Raw genomic sequence first — 21,283 nt, forward strand, 5'->3', positions numbered from 1 at the left:
GCCATCATTGACTGTGTTATCTTATGCTGGACTACTTCAAGAGACTTTCTATATTGGCAGTGTTGTTCAGTCATTTATACATTTATATTGTGCATATTACTGTGGATCAAAGTCAAGGTGCCCGTGTATATATTGTGTTGCAGTCTCTCCCCGTGCACCTCCTCACATATATATACCTGTTCCAGTATCCTCTCACATAGCAGTGGTACAACTTGCTAACGCAGACCACTGACTCCCCGGATACCTCCACTTGGATTCCATTCCTTCACTCAGACAGCGGTACAACTTGCTATCCGCAGACCGCTGACTCTCATCACCTCCTCGTTTCTGTTGGACATTCCTCCTCACTATAGCAGTGGTACAACTTGCTACCGCAGACCACTGACTACCTTCACGTGTCCTTTGTCCATACAGTTCCTCGTGTATTACTACCTCCATATTGCCAGTGCTGCTAGTCATAGACTTTCCTGAGCATCTCATCATCTGCTATTTCCTGTTCCGTGATCACCCTGCTACCAGAGTACCATATTACCACCTATACTGCTCTGGTAAGCCTATCACCTGGTGATCCCTGGGTAAAGACTCCTAGTGCCCGTGACACTTTGGAGACTTCGAATTCGCACTTTTCTAATTTGGCATACAGGTGATGATGACGGAGTTTCAGAAGTACTTGCCGCACATGTTCTCGATGTTGCTTTAAGGAGCGGGAGTAAATCAATATATCATCCAAATAGACCACTACAAAGGAGCCCAAGAATTCTCGAAGGACATCATTAATCAAATCTTGGAAGACAGCTGGAGCATTGCTGAGGCCGAAGAGCATGACGAGGTATTCATAGTGCCTCGTTTGACTATTAAAGGCCGTTTTCCATTCGTCGCCACTCCGGATTCGTATCAGATTGTATGCTCCACGCAGATCTATTTTAGAGTAGATTTTAGCTCCTTTAAGTTGGTCGAAGATGACTGAGATAAGTTGCAAGGGGTAAGTATTTTGATGGTTATTTAATTTAGCCCCCTGTAATCAACACAAGGCCTCAGTCCGCCATCCTTTTTGGCCACAAAGAAGAAGCCTGCCCCGGCAGGTGACTTGGAAGGCCTAATAAAGCCTTTCTGTAGGTTCTCTTCTACATATAATTCCATGGCTTGGGTCTCCGGAATAGATAATGCGTACAATCTTCCCTTGGGCAATCTTGAACCAGGGATGATGTGAATAGCACAATCGTACTCCCAGTTGGGAGGAAGAGTGTCTGCTTCTTTTTTCGAGAAGTCATCATGGAATTCATGGTAAGGAAAGGGTAATTGCTCGGAACCAGTATGGGTGATCCTAATTGGCAAAGACAAACAAGAAGAGCATTTAGGAGCCCATTGAGTTCTCTCACCCTTAGTCCAGTTGATACAGGGATTATGAAGGGCAAGCCAGGGACGGCCCAAGATCAGCGGTACCGAGGGACAATGGATTAAATACAGTGAGATAGTCTCAGAATGAAGAGCACCTATCTTTAACTGCAGAGGAGGAGAACGATGATGAATCTCATCGTGGTTCAGGCGATTCCCATCCAGCCCGTATACAGCAATTATGGAGTCAAGAGGAATGGCTGTGAAACCCAAGGACTGGGCGAAGGATAAATCTAAAAAGTTTCCAGCAGCTCCACTGTCCACAAATGATGGAACAGAAATAACTTGTCCACCATATGAGAGTTGGGCAGGAATTTGTAGAGAATTTTTTGGAGAGATGGCTTGTAGGCCTAAGTGTACTCCCTCCGTGTTCACTTGGCCTGGTCTTTTCCTGGTTTGACGGGGCAGGTACAAAGCAGATGGCCCTTCTCTCCACAGTATGAGCAGAGGCCCAAAGTACGTCTCGGGGTACGTTCCTCAGAAGACAGCCGAATCTTTAATCTGTTCGGAGAGGCCCAACCGGAACTGGCTACGGAGAGCTGGGTCATTCCATTCACAGTCCGAGGACCAACGCCTGAAATTGCAGCAATATTCTTCAGCGGAACGTCGTCCTTGTATTAAAGATCGCAGCTGTGCTTCTGCAGAAGCCACTCTGTCCGAGTCGTCATAAATCAAACCAAGAGCTGTAAAGAATACATCCACAGATTGTAACTGAGGACTGTTGGAATCCAAGCTGAATGCCCAAGATTGAGGATCCCCTTGTAACAGAGAGATAACTATCCCCAATCTTTGTTGTGGTGATCCAGACGAGAGTGGTCTCAATTTGAAATAAAGCTTGCAGCTTTCACGGAAGTTGAGGAAGAGTCTGCGGTCTCCCGAAAAGCGATCTGGTAAATTCATCTTTGGTTCTACCACAGAAGGCTGAGCGGCTTGCGAAGCTCTTGACGTCTGTTTTTGGGCAGTCTGCTGCTGAGACAACTCTTGGACCATTTGGGACAAGGTCTGGATTTGTCCTGCCAACACTTGAGCCGGACTTGGTTCCATAGGATCGAATACAAGACAGATCATTCACTCCTATTATATATTTTTGGGCCGGTTATAATGTTACGGCTCACGCCCCAGGTATCTGCTCCTAGAACCGCTTCAGAGGTCTTCACCTATAGGAACCGCTTTTCGCTTAGAGCAAGATGTGCTCACAGGTACTCTGATGCCCCTGGGTCTTGTACTCTAGAAGTAGGAGCCGATAACATGAGAACGTAATGCTGGTGTACACGCAGAGGTGGAGTGAAGATTCCGGCAGAGGTTTTGAGGGTCGCCGGCAAAACCTAGCGTCTAGGTCCAGGCCGGGGGTCAAACAGGTCACAGGCAATATGGCAGCGTCAGTATCAGAGCAATGGGTCAGGGTCACAGGCAATAAGGAAAGTCAGAATCCAGGCAAAAGTTCAAGGGTCACAGGCAATCAATGAAGTCAGTATTCAGGCAAGGGGTCAGCAACAATAATCAGGATATCAATAGCAAGCAGGGAGCAATGACACAGCAGGGTAGTTTGCAGGGACTATAACCGGAAGGGAGGCTCCCTTCCTGCCTTAAATACCAGCATGGCGCAATGAAAATATTTTAGCCAGAGGAGGGTTAATCAGCCAGCTGGCCACTTCTTAATTTGCGCACGCGCCCGGCTGCCCTGGATGCCGGGGCGCAGTGCTACACACTGAAAGCGTCCCGACCTTTGCTGGGGCAAAGAGTCGCGGTGGTGCCCGGAGCCGCCGCGGTTCGTGACATATAAATCCCTACAGGACAAGGCTCCTAATTCCGATATCCTTCTAGCAGAAGCTAAAAGTAAGACCACCTTCCATGTCATAAATCTGATGTCAGACGATTGTAGAGGTTCAAATGGAGGAGGCTGGAGAACATCAAGGACTAGATTCAAGTCCCACGGAGCCAACGGAGGGACATGGGGAGGCTGAATATGCAGCACTCCCTGAAGAAAGGTACGAACATCTGGTAAAGAGGCCAAACGTTGTTGGAAGAAAATAGAGAGGGCAGAGACTTGCACCTTTAGAGAATTTAACGTAAGACCTGTTTCCAGACCATCCTGGAGAGAGGCTAGTAACCAGGGCAGGCTGAAAAGTGCTGGGTCCCAACACTTCTTTTCACACCATTGTATGTAAATCTTCCACATCCTATGATATATTTTAGCAGATACTAGCTTATGAGCTTTCATTAGGGTGTCCACCACTCAGTGAGAAACCTCCTGATTTGCAGAGACTGGCCTCAATAGCCATGCCATTAAAGCCAATCGAGTTAAGTCCTGATAATGAAATGGACCTTGACTGAGAAGATCGTGTCCGAGTGGAAGAGGCCAACCTCTTCCTACCGCCATACGTAATATGTCTGCAAACCAAACTCACCTTGGCCAATTTGGCGCCACTAGAATTACCGGATGACGTCCTACTCTGACTCTTCGTAGCACTTGAGGAATCATTGGGATTGGGGGAAATGGGTATCCCAGGCCGAAATCCCACTTCTTTGACATCACATCCACCGTTGCCACCAGATGGTCCCTGGTTCTTGCGCAAAACCTTGGTACCTGATGGTTGTATCTGAATGCCATTAAATCCAGGTCTGGAAGGCCCCATCTTTGAACAAGTTGTTGAAAAACCTGCGGATGTAGACTCCATTCTCCCAGAAGAATTGCATGCCTGCTTAGATAAGCAGCCTCCCAGTTTTCCACTCCTGGAATGAAAACCACGGATATCGCTAGAATCCAGGTCTCTGCCCAAGACAGGATCTGTTCCGCTACCTGCATTGCTCCTGCACTTCTTGTTCCTCCCTGACGATTCACGTACGCCACTGCTGTGGCGTTGTCTGACTGCAGACTAACCGGCTTTCCTTGCAGGAAGTATTGTGCTCCTTGAAGGCCTAGCAACATCGCTCGCAATTCTAGAATATTGATCAGCAAAAGAGTCTCCCTGATGGACCAGAGTCCCTGCAGCCGAAGATGGAGGACTACTGCTCCCCAGCCTTGCAAACTGGCATCCGTAGTCACTACGATCCATTCCACTAGAGCAAAGGACTTGCCTACTCGCAGATGGTCCGGAATGAGCCACCAACCTAGAGAATCGCGAGACTTCCTGGAGAGGTGAATCACTTGAGACTCCAAATGCTTTGGTGACCCCGACCATTGATTCAGAAGATCCCACTGGAAGGCCCGTGAATGGAACTGACCGTAGAAAAAGAGTCTCGAATGCCGATACCATCAGTCCTAAAACCCGCATTCCCAATTTCATTGTGGGGTGAGGATGATTCCAAAGCAGGCGGACAGAGTTCTGAATGGAGAAAATCTTTTTCTCTGGGAGAAAAACCTTCTGTGGGGTCGTGTGCATTAGAAGTCCAAAAAACACCATCTTTTGTGACGGCTGAAGAAACGACTTTGGATAATTAACTATCCAGCCGTGCCACTCCAGAAAACTCAGGGCGAGGGTCAGGTGTTGAGATGAGATCACCTGTGAGGGAGCTTTGATGAGTAAATCGTCCAGGTATGGAACTATATTCACTCCCTGGGCACGCAAACCTGCTGCCATCACTGCCATGACTTTCGTGAACACTCTGGAAACAGTTAAAAGACCGAAGGGAAGAGCCCGAGATTGAAAATGCGAATTCCCTATGGTGAAACGAAGGAGGGATTGATGTCCTTCCCAAATTGGAACATGTGGATATGCGTCCCGAATGTCTATAGATGCTAGAAACTCCAAGGTTTCCAATCCATTGATCACCGAGCGAATTTACTCCATACAGAACTTTGTTACTCGAAGATTAGTATTGAGGTTCAAGATCGGTCGAAATGATCAGTCTTGTTTTGGCACCAAAAACATGTTTGAGTAAAACTTTTTTCCCTTCTGGTTTTCCGGGACCCTGCAAATGACCCCGGCGGAAAGAAGTGAAGCGACTGATTGATGCATCGACCTGGAAAAAATTTGGACCCATAAAGTCCAAAAAATAACCTCTGGATATTATTCCCAATATCCAAACATCGTTGGTGGAAGCCACCCATTGGTCCCTGAACAAACGAAGGCGACCCCCCACCCCTGCAGCCGCTAGGAGAGGGGGGGTGGAGTCCTTTCATGCGGAAGATTTATCTGAGGATTTGGAAGACGGACGCCTCTTAGAATAGGAGCCTCTTCCTTTCTTAGAAAATCCCCTGTTCGAGAGAGGCCTTCCCTTACTGGAGGATTGTCCCCTTGAGACTGAATTCCCACGAAAGGACTGACGAAAGGAACCAAAACGTGAAGTCCTGGGCTTAGATGCATTAACCGGCAGAAAAGAGCTTTTGCCTCCGATAGTTTGAGTGATCATATTATCCAATTCAGGACCAAAGAGAACGGACCCTGAAAATGAATGAGCCTCTAAAGATCTTAGTAGTATGACGGGCTAGTCTAGCTACCGGAGTATCCACTTTGGGTAGTTGTTCCCAACGAGATACCTCCTGTTCCTGTAGAGGATAAAGCATAGAATACCGGCGAGGCACGGTAAACTTCTTATTCGGTTGTTTCCATGCTGATTCAGCAATTTCTATAAGCTCAGCTGAAGACGGGAAACAAACAGTCTTAGGTCTGTTTCGTTTAAACAATCCCTGGGCAGGAAGGGATTGTTCCTCCTCCATTCGGTAAAGTGTCTGACGAACAGCTAAGACTGAATCCTGAATCCCCTGGTTCCTGGAATTATCTTCCAAGTCACCTAGTTGTACTGAATCGGAATCTTCGCCTTCCTCACCAGATGAGCCCTCTGATTCAGACAGCAAAAGAGGATGAGAAAGACGAGCACGTTTTGCCCTAGGGTCTGAACGTGAGGAAGAATCTAAGAAACTGGTCAATCTATCTAAACGCTTCCCCAGAGCGGAAGACCAAGCAGGTTCAGGTTGAGAAGTCTGAGATGCAGAGGGCTGGGATTGAGATAAATTGCGCCCTGCAACATCCACGTCATTAACCACATTTGCAGAAGTAGCCGAAGCAGAACCAGCGTTTACACTTACTGAAGCAGAGCTAGATTCTGCTTGTTTATTGATAATTTGGGCGAGTAAAGAAACAGACTATGCCAGAGAGGAAACCCACGCAGGCTCCTCCACTATGGCGGAAGGACCACCCCGGGGCTGCACGCCCTGGACTCCCACTTCACACTGCGCACAAAGAGCCTCCTGGTCCAACTGTCCCCCTGGCAATTTAGACGAACATTTAGAGCAGGTAAAATATTTAGCAAGGGCACTCTTTCCCTTAGCCGACATTGTGACACACAATCCTTCCAAAGGGATATTATTTTCTTTAATTAAAACAATATCTCTTAATTTAGTACTTTTCTACTTTTTTTTTTTTTTTTTTTTTTAAATAGAAGGAAACAAAACTGAGAATATAGATGCCCAGTAAACTATGCCATTCTTTCCCCTATAATAGGAAATAATGTAAATTTACCAACTTTTCATCAGATCATCCAGTCCCAACTCGAACATTAGCTGGGGCAGGAAGGGGGATAACTAGCCCTTGAGGGAATTAACCACTTAAATCATAGAGACTTCTAATGATTTTCACAAAATCTCCAGCAGTATAAATGCAGATAGTATACTTATATATCCATAAATAAATATATATGTGAGAAATACATATGTCCCCTATGGGGTACTTAGCGTAAATAAGTGGTAGAAGCCTGAGGATCCCGAGGGGAAAAGCCAGCAGCAGCTCACATTGTGCCTCCAAACGACCCTTTCCGTCATGCAGGAAAGGACGCGAAGATTCCCCGCTCTGGACCGTCTCACTGACAGGGGGGAGTCTCGATTACTGCTCCCTGTCTATATATGGCCTTTTTACCACCGTTAGAGCCTCCGTGACTGCACTGTTTACCCCTTCCAGACTCCGCTGTATTGGGTGATTGCCTTGCTTCAGCACAGCCCAGGCTTAGAGATATCCAAGTTCCCCCACCGCCTCAGCGGGGAACTTGGTATCTCCCAAATGTCAGGTCCTCGGACGGAGTGCGGCGCTCTCTGCCTGTGGCAGCGCCGGACTGTGGGGACTGAATAGTGATAGGTGCTTAGCGCTGTCACTATCAAAAATATTGTAAAAGACTTTTGCTTTCTTCGTCTTTCTTTTTTATTTTTTAATAAAAAATCGGAAGTGTTCCATTATAAATTTTCCTGAGGAAAAAAAATGTTAACAACATTTATCCCCACCTACACTACCAATAAAAACTTAGAAAACAAAAAATATCTATTACTCCACAGCAAGTACTGCTAAGCAGTATCAAACACAGCCCAACTCCTTGGGCACTTAAACATAACTGGAGTTTGTGGTCTTGCTGAGGGGAGGAGTCAGCAGCAAGTTTAGTTCTTAACTATTTCAGTGCCAACTCCAAGCGCCCTCAGACAACCCCATGGTAGCAGTGTCCCCCAGAATGGATGATGGAGAAACATATAATACATAAATACTGAACAAAAAAATATGAGGTTGATGGAGAAAGTACAGACATGAGACAGAGGGTAGAGAGTGCCCTGCTTGTGACAGCTTAGAATCTAAAGAAAGAGGATGATATTGAGACAACAGGAACTAGTAGGACAGGATTATAGCTGATAGTAACTAGAGGGTGTTCTATCGGGTTGGCCTAGGATAGGCTATAGTGAAGAAGAGGTGTCTTTAAGGTGGGGGAAGAGTATAGTTAGATGGGGTTTAAAGTGCCACAAGTGGAAAGCAGCAGAAGATAAGTCTTGGAGGCGGGAGTGAGAGGTAGTTAACAGAAATGAGGCGAATCAAAATTCAGAGATGACCTAATAGGGCATGTAAGAGGGTATCCTGAATTGGATTCTGGAGGTTATGGGGAAACAGTGAAGGGAACTGCAGAGTGGTGAAGCAGATGTGGAGAGACAAGAGAGAAAGAACACTCTGACGCAACACCTAGGATGGACTGTAGCAGGGATAGACAGGTGAGGGGAAAACCCTGATCGGAGGTGGTTGCAGTAGTAAAGGCAGGAGATAATGAAAGGATGAATACAGATTTTGGTAACATCCTGATTGACAGGGTGTATATTGGCAATGATTCAAAGGAGGGATACTAATGAACTCAATTTTGGACATGCCAAGATGTGATCTCTACCAGCTCTGAGCTGGTATAAAATATCTATTGTATTTGAGGAATTAATATGGCTGACCGTCTTTGTGTATAGCAATAAACATAGCTAAAATTTGGTGTGCCCTCTCCATACCTAACAAGAAATTTCTACACTCCACCCTACTCCTCCAATGAGCCATACATACTTATATTCCAACACATGCAGTTTGACAGAAATGTAGGTGCACCAGCAAAGTGTGTGACACCAAGAAACAGGAGTTTGTTCTGTAATTCTATTATTCATAAATGTGCGACCAAACATTATACCGCCAGAACCTCAGCATGCCTTATACCAGTACATGCCACAATGCCCAGACCTCTGATGCTAGCTGACAGCAGTGTAATCTTGTGGTAACAGTGCACATGCTTTATACCAGCAGGACCCACATGCTATCCCCACCAGTAATAATGACACCCTCCACACTGTCATATGTCCCTATAACAACTACAACACCTCCTCATACCGGACTACCACACTTCTCCACACTCACAATGCCCTCAGATAAGAGATTTCTCGGTTACTTTACCTGTTGCATGCCCGTATGCCTTCCACAGATCCCTACTTCCGGTCTGTGCGGTCCACCACGCCCCGCCCCGGAAGTTGCGCCCTTCTTACCGTCACTGCCACTGGCATAGTGAATACGGAAGAGAACAGGGAAGCAGTAAGAGACAGGTATGTCTGCTGCTTTACCTTCACCTAATAGTCCTATGGTTAACCTGTGCTTGTTTCCACATCGTATCTTCTCTGGACAGTGATGGGTATAATGTGATATATTGCTGTCACTTCCATAGACTGTGGTACATGGTGTGTGCATGGATCCTCACAGGAAGAGTTACTACATATGCTTCACACGGGGCCAATGGGTTTCACTATAGTGGGTACATGTCCCTGTTTACAGGCGCGATCTCAGTTTGTAATCATGCAGTTTAGTGCCGCAAATTCTGCATCAGTGGATTTGTACAGCTTATGACTAAACGTAATTATTTATCGTTCTGTTTGTACTTCCGATATAATCACTGCCCTCAACGCCCACTGGGCTGCTTACCTCAATTATTGTTCACCTGAAATGATTGTTGCTGGTTAGTTCAGCTATCCCGAACCAACCCACAATAGGGAGGGCTGGCTTGACCTGAGGAACTGAGGTAAGTAGTCCAGTGGGGTGATTGAGATGGGAATAGGTATGGGATATGGAGGGGATAGTGTGGGGGTGAGGAGGGTTATTATTGAAGTATAGAGACTTTCTCAGCCCAATGTGAATTTATTAGGTACAATATAATACTTGACAACACCAAGTATGGGGTAAGCACAAATAATATTTATTGAAATTCAAAAATATTTTTTTAGATTAAATATAATACTACAATCTTAATGGCTGATTCCACAGAAGAAGATACAATAGATCTATTTGATTTTATGATCAGAGTATATTAGACAAACATTTGAAGCAATTTTGATATAGTGTGTAGTGTAGTCATATTAGTAATCCAAAACTAGTATGTTCAATCAGGTGAAGAACTCTTATTGTAATCAAATAAACAGTAAATATAGATTGAAAACCCTCTTGTCACAAGATTCTGTGTATGGAATGTTTAATCAGGTGTATTACTCACTTAAAGCAAAATCAGGTTTTGGCTTCAAGCATACACATACAATACCATAGACCCTAATGGAGCAATATAATTAATGCATGAATATGCCTTTTTTAGGAAGTGTGGTTTGCTTGTTGTTATTGGGGTAATAATAAAATGTCACCAGCTGGAGTAAAGGGCACAATCATCAAAATAGTGTAATTTTAATTATAAAGATAACTTTTAGAAGTGCATCCTTTATAATTATTTTGTGTGTAGAACATTCTGAACAAAAAACATTTTTACTGTTGTATAGTTTCAGATGTTTTTACTATCACTTCTCCACCTCTCTCTCAAAGGCAGATCTTCCATGTTAACGCATTACATGTGGAAGAAAATGCTCTGCTCCTGAACATCCAACATGTTTTACTACTGCTGTAACCTGATAGGAAAGGTGTTTTTAACTTAATTTAATTTAGCCCTGGTTACTACAATAGGAAGACAAGTAAGGTAGAGCATTTTTCACCAAGTCTAATCAATTGAATGGCCTAACTCCTTACTTGAAACGCATGAAATAAGCCCACCCCATGAAAGGGGAGTTTGTCATTTAAGAGTGCTTTTGTTGCTAATGAAAGGAAAGAGTCAAATGCAGATAGTCTAAAACAGTTTCATTTGCAGTGCTAATATTGTATTAGTGCAAAGGCCAATTATATCTGTTAATTCTGTTTATGCAGAAACTGAAAGCTACTTAATCTTATCACTTAATATCTGATAGTGCTGGCTGTATGCTAGATAGTGTTATCCCAGCTACTTAAGTGAATGAAGCAAGATACATATAAGACTTACTAGCACACAGAAAAATGTTCCCTGCATTTTACTTTTGCTTCTTTGATTTTTAGACAATGCCCTTTACTTGAAAACAGAAGAGTGAAAACATGTTTTATTTCTTTATTGTTTCTCTTTGACTAGGTCATTGGTTGCCACTACTTCAGTGTGCATTCTTAGACTGGAACAAGTCTAGACTGCTTGTTGAATTTGACACTATCAGAATATGATTCTCTCACTTTTTGGACACTTCTGTACAGGTAAATAACATATCCAGCTTGCTAACCATAGTTATTATCTTTTTATAATATTTTGTTTTCTACCATTGAAAAAGTTGAAAAATACAGGTTTTTTTCTTATAAGATTTATTAAATCTAAACTAACTGATTATACGTGTGTATTTGCATAGTGTAATTTCCGAAAAATGCTTCTAACTACTGTACAATGTCTATCATTTGTATCCTCTTCTTATATCTAAGGCATGTGAGAACTGGATTCAAATGCATATGTTATATAAGATGTGATTGTGGGAATAATAATTTAGGACTAAATTGATATTGTGGTGCTAACAAAAAAAAAGATGACTGTATAAGAAGGTTGGGGTGATGGCAGTTTCATAGGAGTTTGGTATATTTCACTTCATCATAGTAATAATGCTGTTCTATTTCCCCCAGGTCCCAATGCCCTCGGAGGGTTACTTCTTGTGTAATGGGCCTTCACAATGTATCAGTTCTCCATTACCCATATGTGCCTTTGTCTTCTTTTCACTTGGTCCCTCTTTTTCTCACCTCCAACACATGCTGCCAGCTCTCACCCCAACATTGATGCCACTCGTTCTGGCGAAGAGCTGACATGGGCTGTCCGTCTGGACCTCTCTCAAGGCTCTGGACGGAGAGAGGAGTTGGAAGCTCTTGCAGAAGAACTATCACACACTACGGGGCTGGAGAACCGAGGTGTTATAGGAGAGCTAAGAGACCATTACTTGTTTGCATATGTGGGCAGTGGACAGTATCAGGAGGATGTTCGGAAGAAAGCCCATGACTGTTTCACACAACATGACAGTGTGAGATGGTTCTCAGAACAAAAACTGCTAAAGAGATCCAAAAGGAGCTTGCACTTTAATGACCCCAAATACCCACAACAATGGCATTTGGTGAGACCCTGACTGCTCTGCAAGTATGAGTGTGTGCTGTGAGATTATGTTTTCATTCCTCATCTTTGTGCAGAGGAATCCAAGTCACACTGTCTTTCTGATTATATAAACTGTACAGGGACCATATACACCACTTTCACGCATCTGCATGTTGTTTCCTTATATGCACACAAACATTGTTGTACCTATTTATGCTTGGTTTGCCCTCTTAGGGGGGTATTCAATTATCTGCGGGTTCGAGCGCGGAAAAACTATTACCGTTAATATGGTAATCTCTTGCTGGCAGAAATCCAGCGAGTAAATTACCGTATTACGGGTTTTCCGCGCAGACAATCCCACGGACAATTGAATATGCCCCTTAGTATAAAAATTGGACTGAAATATTTCCGTCTCTGAATTACGAAGGCCTTTCCCTGGGATCCTCTACACTGGTGGTGGGGTGTATGAGGATATTGTGCCCTCACAAGAAAAGCTTGTACACCTCAAGCAGAGCCATATGTCAGCCTCACCTCTTCCATTCATCATTTTACCACTTAGGGCCAATGATGTTAAAAGTCTCTGCGGAAGCTAAAGCCTCGCTGGGACCATTGTGTCAGTGGTCTAAAGTAATCCTTTGACGGGAGCAAGGTGTGTCATCATAAGGCTCTTCTGGCGGCTTCCTCACAATGTATGGATGTTGGCTTTATATCTTAATATACCCTAGAAGAGCAGTGGACAGGGTCTCCTGGGAGGGGAACCCCCTAAACTTACATAAGGAGGAAGAAGTGAAGTGTTTTTTTTTTCATGGAAATTTTAACAAGATGGAATTATCCTTTTTGTTGGCTGAGGAAATTTTCTTATGGAATAGTCATCTTAGTAAATCAATATTTATGTGTACACAACAGAAATGCTTAAAGGAAGTGCACAAATGTTTGTTTTTAGCAAAGTACACATATTTTTGGGATTTTTTGTTTAGAGACCGAGGAGTTCAGAAAGTTCCATAAACACAGAAAAAGTAAATATTTACTTGTTAATCCTGTCCTTGATTGAGCAACTTTCCTTTCTGTTTTGTTTGCTTAAGAGGCATAACTCTGGTATCAGTAGTTGGTGGGGATCGCTGGTGCTATACTGCCATTTGGAGGTTCTTGTGGTACCTTTTGGAAAGTTAGCTCTTAATTTAAAAACACATATATGTGTGACCCTAAAATAGGGACTCTCATTGATTAGAGTTAGGACCACCCTATGAGCAGAGGCGCCCTGAAGTGGCGGGTGGCTCAGCATACATTTGCAAATGTGTGTAACTAAGAATTCAGCATTTTTATGTACAAGTAGAAATAGCAGCCTAGTTACTGGTTAACAACTGTGTGCTGGTGGATTATTCTCTGTATTTGATCCTCAGGATAACCACATCCTTTCAAGTACCACTGTTAGCCTATAAATTGATTGAGCAACTCTCCTTTCTGTTTTGTAATCCTGTCCTTGACCAAGTCATTTGTCTCATTTAGAGTTAGGCACAAGCAAAAAAAGAAACAAAAGCCATGTAAAACCATATTGCACTGCAGGAGAGTGGAGGGTGGCGCATTTAAAATGTGTGGGCAGATTAGAGTTGGGAGTGAGTGTGTCCTAACTCGTCTCTAAATTGCAGTGTTAAAATAAAGCTGTCCAGTATTTGTTTAGCTATAGGCAAAAGCAGCCAGTTTTTCCCCCTGTAGTAAAAAAAATAAAAAAATAAATGCATGTGCACCGCTTGCACTGTAACATGGTTTGTCCAGGAGTAAATTTGCTCCTTTTTTTCCTCTGAATGAGGCCCAATGTGTAGAACACTGTTACATTTGAGGTCAGGTGCTTATGCATTCTTTATAAAAAGATTCAATCACTGTATATTAATTTGATACCCATATATCACCATTCATTTAAATGTATTTATTATATAAAATAAATTATACTTAACAAAACCAAAATACTTGAAAGAAAAGCAACAATTCTATATCAGGGGAAGGCAGAGATGACAAACCGGGAATTAATGTAGGCATTCAACCAGTATGTTTCAATTTTTGTTAAACTAGTTATAATAAATTCAAGGTTCATCATATCAGAACATCATTATGTAAATCCTACAACATAGTTTTATTTCCATCGGAACACTTAACTTTTCTAGTATCGTCCCATAGTGAATAATGGGTAGAATATCCTAACTAAAACCTGGTCCAAAAAGACTTTATATCAGGTGTATATGGTCTCTGTGCAGTCCTCCATGCTGCTGCTGGCAGTGTGTTGGTGGTGGAAAAACAAAGACTGGATCTGCAGGAGCAAGGAGAGTATTGCTATGTGTACTGCACTTTCTTTGCATCTACCAACCCAGTCATGTTGCATTCAGGCAGTGTATTGTCTACTGATAACACACTGTTAGTAACCTGAGCAGCAACATCTGAGGTTGCACACATAGGACCTGCTGGATTGCATGAACACTGGTCTCCAGGTAAGTAGTCTTTTGAGAGCAGGGATTCCTTATGATTTGCCACATTAAGCTGAATTTTCAGTTATGGAAGGAATTTGTCTTAAAGATATCTGGTTGAAATGACCAGTTTACCAGTATACAGAGGGGATTCTGGACATGACTTTGGTCCTCCTTGCTTAAAATGTAAATTTTATGCTGCTTGTTGCTGGACACTCATGTTCATATAGTAGTAATGTTTGGACACGCAGATAATGTTTGTTGTGCACAGTCTTTTTTTGGCCCATACACACCGTATATATGTGACCATATTGGACGCTTATCCTGTTGCCCAGTTATTGGACGAGTAGCAGGATTAACCCATGGGTGGAGGGCACACCTAAAAGTCATTGAATTTGTGATAATATAGAGTCCTTCTGTGCACTACATCTCCGTGTTTGTATATATTTATTTTATTTATTTTTTAACCCTTCCTTTTCTCAAGATTATTAATGTTTATTTTTACTATTAATAAGTTTGTGAAATAGGGTGCATTTTAGCTTCTATAGACACATGACTGCAACATTGTATGTAAGGATACTCCCCTAAAATCATACACATGCTCCATATATATTGTTTCCTCCTTCTGTCTTGTATAAGATCCCTACAACGTCTATTAGTGAGATGTCTTTCTTTCCATAATTCTTTTGCTAGTTAAAATGTAACATTATTTAACCCGTATGTTATTACATCTCTTTCGTTTTTGTTGCAGTGTACAAAACTATAGCCCACGTACAGATCATTTGACTTTTTTTTACATATAATTACTCCTCTTGTTCTCTTGCACATTGTTAAAAGACCTGTAATTTGTTTTATTGCTTGGTAAACTCACATTTTCAGATTTTACAGAGGATATTTAATTTTATAACAACAATGCAATGAATATGGCAGCATCTGGTCATACATAACTACAGATATGGGCGTTTGACCACAATAACTTGTGTCCCATGCATCATATGTATACAAAAACACAGTGAATATAAGCTGATCCTCTAAATGATGTATTTATTTTCATACTACATTTACTTACACTGTGTTTTATGTGATCTTTCCCTATGCCTGTATCTTTATGTAATTAACACCTTGCATGTACATTATATCACCTAACTGTCAGTTATTGTTTCTTCTGCAGCACAATGCTCGTAGCCCTGGAATGGATATTAATGTTACCGGTGTGTGGGAGAGAAATGTGACTGGCCGGGGGGTTACTGTGGTGGTTGTGGATGACGGTATCCAGCACACTATTCAGGACATACAGCCAAATTATGTGAGCATTTGCATGGCAGCGGGGGAAGGATTAGGGTGTACTATGATGTGCAGGTTTTAGAGGGCAGATTGCAGGGATCTTTGACTCTGGACAAGAAAGAGCCATGGCTCGAAGTATATCATGTTAGTAGAATATTACACAGAAAAGGGGACATGTAGAGACCATAAATTATAACTTAAGATTTTTCTCCTGCAGAGTCCTGAAGGCAGCTATGATCTGAACTCCAACGACCCAGACCCCATGCCACATCCTGATGGATATAGTGATAACCACCATGGAACTCGCTGTGCTGGGGAAATTGCTGCTGTCCCTAACAATAGCTTCTGTGCGGTTGGAGTGGCATATGGGAGCAGGATTGCAGGTGTGTGACTATAGGCATCAGTTAAACAATATCCCACTTAAATCATTTCACTGATCATATCGCTTCATCCACCTCTGCACTACATCCAATAATACAGCATCTTCTAATAATAAATAAACTGGTATATTCACCGCCTCCTGTTAAAATGTGGTTCAGTGTTTATCAGCTGTAAATCTGATTGACATCAGTACTGGGTCTAATGTTCACAGACACACACGTTTTTCATAAATACACTAACAGACTTCAACTTCCTCCTTCTAAGTTTCTAAACCCTGCTAAAAGAATACCCCTCTGTCATCCTATTGCACCACACAGTTATTTGTAATTAGCGGATCCTTTTCTTTTTTTTTTTTTTTTAAGGGATCAGAGTTCTTGACGGACCTCTCACAGACAGCATGGAAGCCATTGCGTTCAACAAGCACTATCAGATCAATGATATCTACAGCTGCAGGTAATGTACTATACATTCATATATAAGGTTAGTGCTGGTTTGTGCTTTGGATAAATGGGTGAGTATTGTTTATTAACCTCATTTTCAGCTCCCCATTTCGGTTTACATTTAAAATTAATCCAAACTATTGTATCTAAATACCAGTTCTGAGTGTAAGGAAACATGTGCAAACAAGTGTGTTTTTCTATACTGGTGACTGTGTACATTTACTTTCTTGTAGCTGGGGCCCTGATGATGATGGGAAAACAGTTGATGGACCTCATCAGCTGGGAAAGGTACGAACTGTCCCCATGCAGCTTGTATTCCTTTATAGCTGTACCCTAGCATGCAGGGATGAAATGTCATTGGCTTCATATACAAATCACTGACTTCATTTTCCTTCATCTTTAGGCTGCACTTCAGCATGGTGTCATTGCTGGGCGGAAAGGTTTTGGGAGTATTTTTGTGGTTGCCAGTGGTAACGGAGGACGGTACAATGATAACTGTAACTACGATGGATATGCCAACTCTATTTACACTGTAACGATAGGTAAATGTACTTGTTGCTATTCACGTTTTCAAGTTAACACAGTTTATAATAAGTGCAGCAGGCAAAATGCCACTGCCATTCTTCTAATTGTCAGTCCAATGATCTGTTACTAGCAGGAACTTTCACACAACTGATCGTAGAAATAATATAAGTGATATCAAGTGTCTAAGTTACGTTGGGAGATAGACTGCAAGATTGCTGGCGAGGCAGTCCTGTGCGTGTTCTGGTTTTGTATAGTCTTAATCATTTTACCAACATCTTTATCAGATGTCTCCTGCATACTGTTTATATATAACCGTTAACATATACCATGCAATAGTAATAAGAGAGCTTATTTCTAGAGTGTGATGCAACATCCAGACTTTATTGTATGCTGAAAACTGCAGCACAAACCCTTCTGTGACATTGCATGCCTGCAAGTGCGCTTAGTTTCTCGGAAGGAGCATGGATCTGTGGGTCAAAATGTAAATATATTCTTAAAGTGTGTTGCCTTGAAGTGGCATCAGTTTGGACTTTGAAGTAATGTTGTTGCTGCTTGATCTACGCATGTTTTATCTGCCAAAACTACTGAGGAAATGCTTTATGACTGTGTTTTCCAAAAAGTGGATCTGCACCTTGGAATGCACTTGGTGGACAAGTGGGTGGTCACACTATAGAGTCACTGCAAGTCTGCAGGCTTTAGCATTTACAAATTACTCTTAATGTTACAAGAAAACTATGTCTGCTCCTAACCTTCTCCCGTTGTATATGCAAAGGTGTAGTTTTTCTTTTATATAATCTCTTTTTATTGAAAATAAAACTGCGTATACCGTATTTCCCCATGTATAAGACGCACCTTTTTCCCCAAAATTTTGGGTCTAAAAACTGGGTGCGTCTTATACAGGGGTAGTAGCGCTTACCCTGTCAGATACTTCCTCTGTCCGGTAAAGTCTTCTTTCTTCTGTCCGTTCTGATCCTGAAGCTGGAAAGTCGCTTACCGTTCTCTCCGCGATGACCGGATGTGGTGCGTGAACCGCAGTTAGAACTCACACTTCCGGTTTCTGCATTTGGTGTTTTTCCAATCAGGACCTTGTCAAAGTCCTGATTGGACATCCGGTCATCAAGAAGAGGACGGTAAGCGACTTTCCAGCATCAGGATCAGAATGGACAGAAGAAAGAAGACTTTACCGGACAGAGGAAGCATCTGACAGGGTATGGCAGAATTAGCAATAGGGTTAGAACTCCGTCTCTCCTCTCTGTACCCGCTGCACAGTTACTCTGAAAAAGTGAGAATAATGTTTTTTGCAGTCACCAATTAGTCTGCAAAAGACAATAAACATTATCCTCAATTTTTTCACATGATTTATACAGGTGCGTCTTATACAGTGGAGCGTCATATACATGGGGAAATACGGTACATAGGTATGTAACAATATGAAAACAAAGGTACAGTACTTTTAGCTTTTTGTTACAAAACAACACTCACAAATTCAACAGCATCCGCAAGGGGGTTCTTGCAATTTGTTAGGAAAATAAACATCCTTTTCTGCTTCACAGAGCTGAAGAAAATATAAGTGAACACACCAAAAGAGGTGTCATTGCTTAACACTCTGTAGGATGGGGGATAGAAATTTAAAAGGGAAAGAAGGGAGGGGGCAAAGGTGTAATTTAACTACATTCACGCATTTGCTTGGTAATGCTCAATGTCTCGGCAACAAGAGAAAATTTGTTGTGCTTTTTAAACAACTTTTTTTTAGATGCTTATAATCTCTATAAAGAAAGGAGTAAGTGCACTCTTGACCCCAAGTACAAGTTACACTTGTCTCGGCACTTAATATTTCCATACAAGTCTTTAGTTTCTACCAGAATCCTGGTTATAAAATCTTGTTCAGCTTGTTTAGCATTCTGACTATTTTACAATAACTCTTTCTGTTGCTCTCCTTGGTGTGCTGGAGGTACGGAAGTGAGAAGGGAATACTTTTCCATGTCTTTTGAATCTGTCAGAATTTGATTGGAATCATGATGGAAGTAACTGATTAGCTGACCAGCCCTTTTATTTACTTCACCAAAATCGATTTAAGATTAGCAGGTAAAGGGCTGGGTACTCGCAACAGTGTTTTCAGCTGATGATCGGCCAATCACACGATAAATGACCGTTCGGCCCTATATATAGCATTAGTGTACGCTGCAACGATGAACGATTATCTTTTCAAAGCACTTGGTATCGTTTAATTTGATTCTTAAACTGAACTTAAAATCTTGTTCAACAATGAACAATTCTGCAGTGTGTATGCACTCAGGACCGACAGTGTCCATAGAGCACTATGGAATGTGCAGAGTCATGATTTTTCAGCCAATTATAGACAGATGAAGAGCACAGATCTGAAGTAAATCTTGTAAAACAATGAATGCTGATTCTGACTTTTTTTTTTTTTTTTTTATAAATCATTGGTAAAATCATTACAGAGATCACATTAGGAGAATTTTTCTGTAGTGTGCACCCAGCAATAGCCTTCTCAAATAATCTACATAGGCAATGCTGTAAGGTCCTCAATAACTATTGTCTGAAAATAAAACAATTGGGAAGTAAAGTACATGATATCAGTGTGGATGGGTGGATGATATCACTCTCTCCTGGAGGATCTTTTCACTTCTACATGGTTCTCCTTGTTCAAATACAAGGAATATTCGTCCTACAAAACACGTGTTTTGGCTAACTGCTCTAAATTAGTATACTACCAGGATGGCTGCCCCTCCTCATTTCCTCAATCTTTCGATACTTGGGTTTTCCCCGTCATATATTTCACATACCATTTTTGACTGGTGAGGAATGTTTGGTGTCGTGCAATGGGCAGCATGCCTGGTGACTATTGGCTGCTCTCCAGGACCAAAACATCTTCTGGCTGTGCCATGGTGTAGAAGTAGTTCTGTAACAGTACTCAGTCCACAAGTTCACTTCAGGATGCATTTAGTGGTCTCCCTGGTGATTTTATTCTCATTGCTCCCTGGTATCCTCTGTTTACCTTTACTTGGGCTCTTTCTTCTCAAACTTTTTTTTTTTCCTTTTTTACCCCTTATCATACTAAGTCTTCTACTTCCACATATTCTTCATAGCTTAGAAGTTCATCTGTAAAACAATAGCAATGAAATTGCTTTTTGAAGTTTTGCATATGTACTATATAGATATTTTTTTTTTATTCCATCTTCAAGTATCTTATTTGGCTTCAATTTGTAAATTTAAACATTTTAAAAATATATTTTTTAACTTAAAATCATAATTTACTTTTTAATATGTACCATATGTACCAGTGCTTGTTGAACTACTGTCATAGAGCTAAAATAAAGACTCCCAAAACTGTATAATTAAGTTCAAATATTATTATTGCAGGTGCTGTTAATGAGGCTGGTAAAATGCCCTTCTATGCTGAAGAATGTGCTTCAATGTTAGCGGTGACCTTCAGCAGCGGAGACAGACAGATGAGAAGTATTGTGAGTAGAAGGAAATAATTCCTATTGTAACCATTTACGTCTCTCGCCTCATCCTTTCTAAATGAGTACTTGTGTTTATAGTCTTTTGTTACACCCTTTGCTGCACCATCTCTCTCCCTAGCTTACAGTGTACACATTCACTCTGGTGCTTTATTATGTCTTTGCTAAATTATTTCCATGCTTATCCTGCCATCATTGTTGTCCCCTATCGTTTCATAATAGTGTATTTTTTTATGAACATTTGAAAAAGAGGGTTCCCTCCTCCACAACCCCTACCACCAAAGCCTTTGGTAGTGGCACAATCCCTGAGGTTCTTGACCAGGGGCCTTCTGGCCCCTCCTCTGCAGCACCTGACTAGTCGGCCTGGCGGTTGAAGTCGCTGCAGGTACTGGTCAAGGTTTCATCTTCTTTGGAAAGGGTCATGGAAACTATGACCACTTCTAGACTTCAGAAGCATCAGATTCTGCCTGTTCTGCATACCTGGGAGGGATCAGACTATCCCAGAAGGAAAGTGAGTTGGCTGAAGGCTCAAATCAGTCTTGGGCAGCTAAGATCCCAAGCATTTGGACAAACTGCATACATGAAGGGCAGGCCACCCACCTGGAATCTCCAGCGGTAGGAGCCCTTCTGCTTCTCGTTTGGGACT

The 21,283-nt window shown here is 42.1% G+C and overlaps 2 protein-coding genes across 3 annotated transcripts in view; one reads left to right on the forward strand and one right to left on the reverse strand.

Moving 5' to 3' along the window:
* RNF214 (ring finger protein 214) overlaps positions 1-9,164 on the reverse strand; it is a 60,180-nt gene extending 51,016 nt beyond the window's left edge. Inside the window, exon 1 of one of the 2 annotated variants that reach the window (XM_075190093.1) lies at positions 9,069-9,164. Coding sequence is in view for 1 of the 2 variants with exons in the window: in XM_075190092.1 (XP_075046193.1) it covers positions 9,069-9,077 (9 nt within the window). In the remaining variant the exon portion in view is untranslated. The remainder of the gene's footprint in view (positions 1-9,068) is intronic. The other variant, XM_075190092.1, reaches the window with a different exon arrangement.
* The window catches only part of PCSK7 (proprotein convertase subtilisin/kexin type 7), a 36,586-nt gene continuing 24,453 nt past the window's right edge, over positions 9,151-21,283 (forward strand). Inside the window, exons 1-9 of the mRNA XM_075190094.1 lie at positions 9,151-9,214; positions 11,080-11,195; positions 11,610-12,088; positions 15,694-15,828; positions 16,024-16,189; positions 16,550-16,640; positions 16,861-16,915; positions 17,031-17,169; positions 20,537-20,637. Coding sequence (XP_075046195.1) covers positions 11,657-12,088; positions 15,694-15,828; positions 16,024-16,189; positions 16,550-16,640; positions 16,861-16,915; positions 17,031-17,169; positions 20,537-20,637 — 1,119 coding nt within the window. The 5' untranslated portion in view covers positions 9,151-9,214; positions 11,080-11,195; positions 11,610-11,656. The remainder of the gene's footprint in view (positions 9,215-11,079; positions 11,196-11,609; positions 12,089-15,693; positions 15,829-16,023; positions 16,190-16,549; positions 16,641-16,860; positions 16,916-17,030; positions 17,170-20,536; positions 20,638-21,283) is intronic.

The sequence above is a fragment of the Mixophyes fleayi genome, chromosome 11 (assembly GCF_038048845.1).
Source record: "Mixophyes fleayi isolate aMixFle1 chromosome 11, aMixFle1.hap1, whole genome shotgun sequence".
Taxonomy (NCBI): domain Eukaryota; kingdom Metazoa; phylum Chordata; class Amphibia; order Anura; family Limnodynastidae; genus Mixophyes; species Mixophyes fleayi.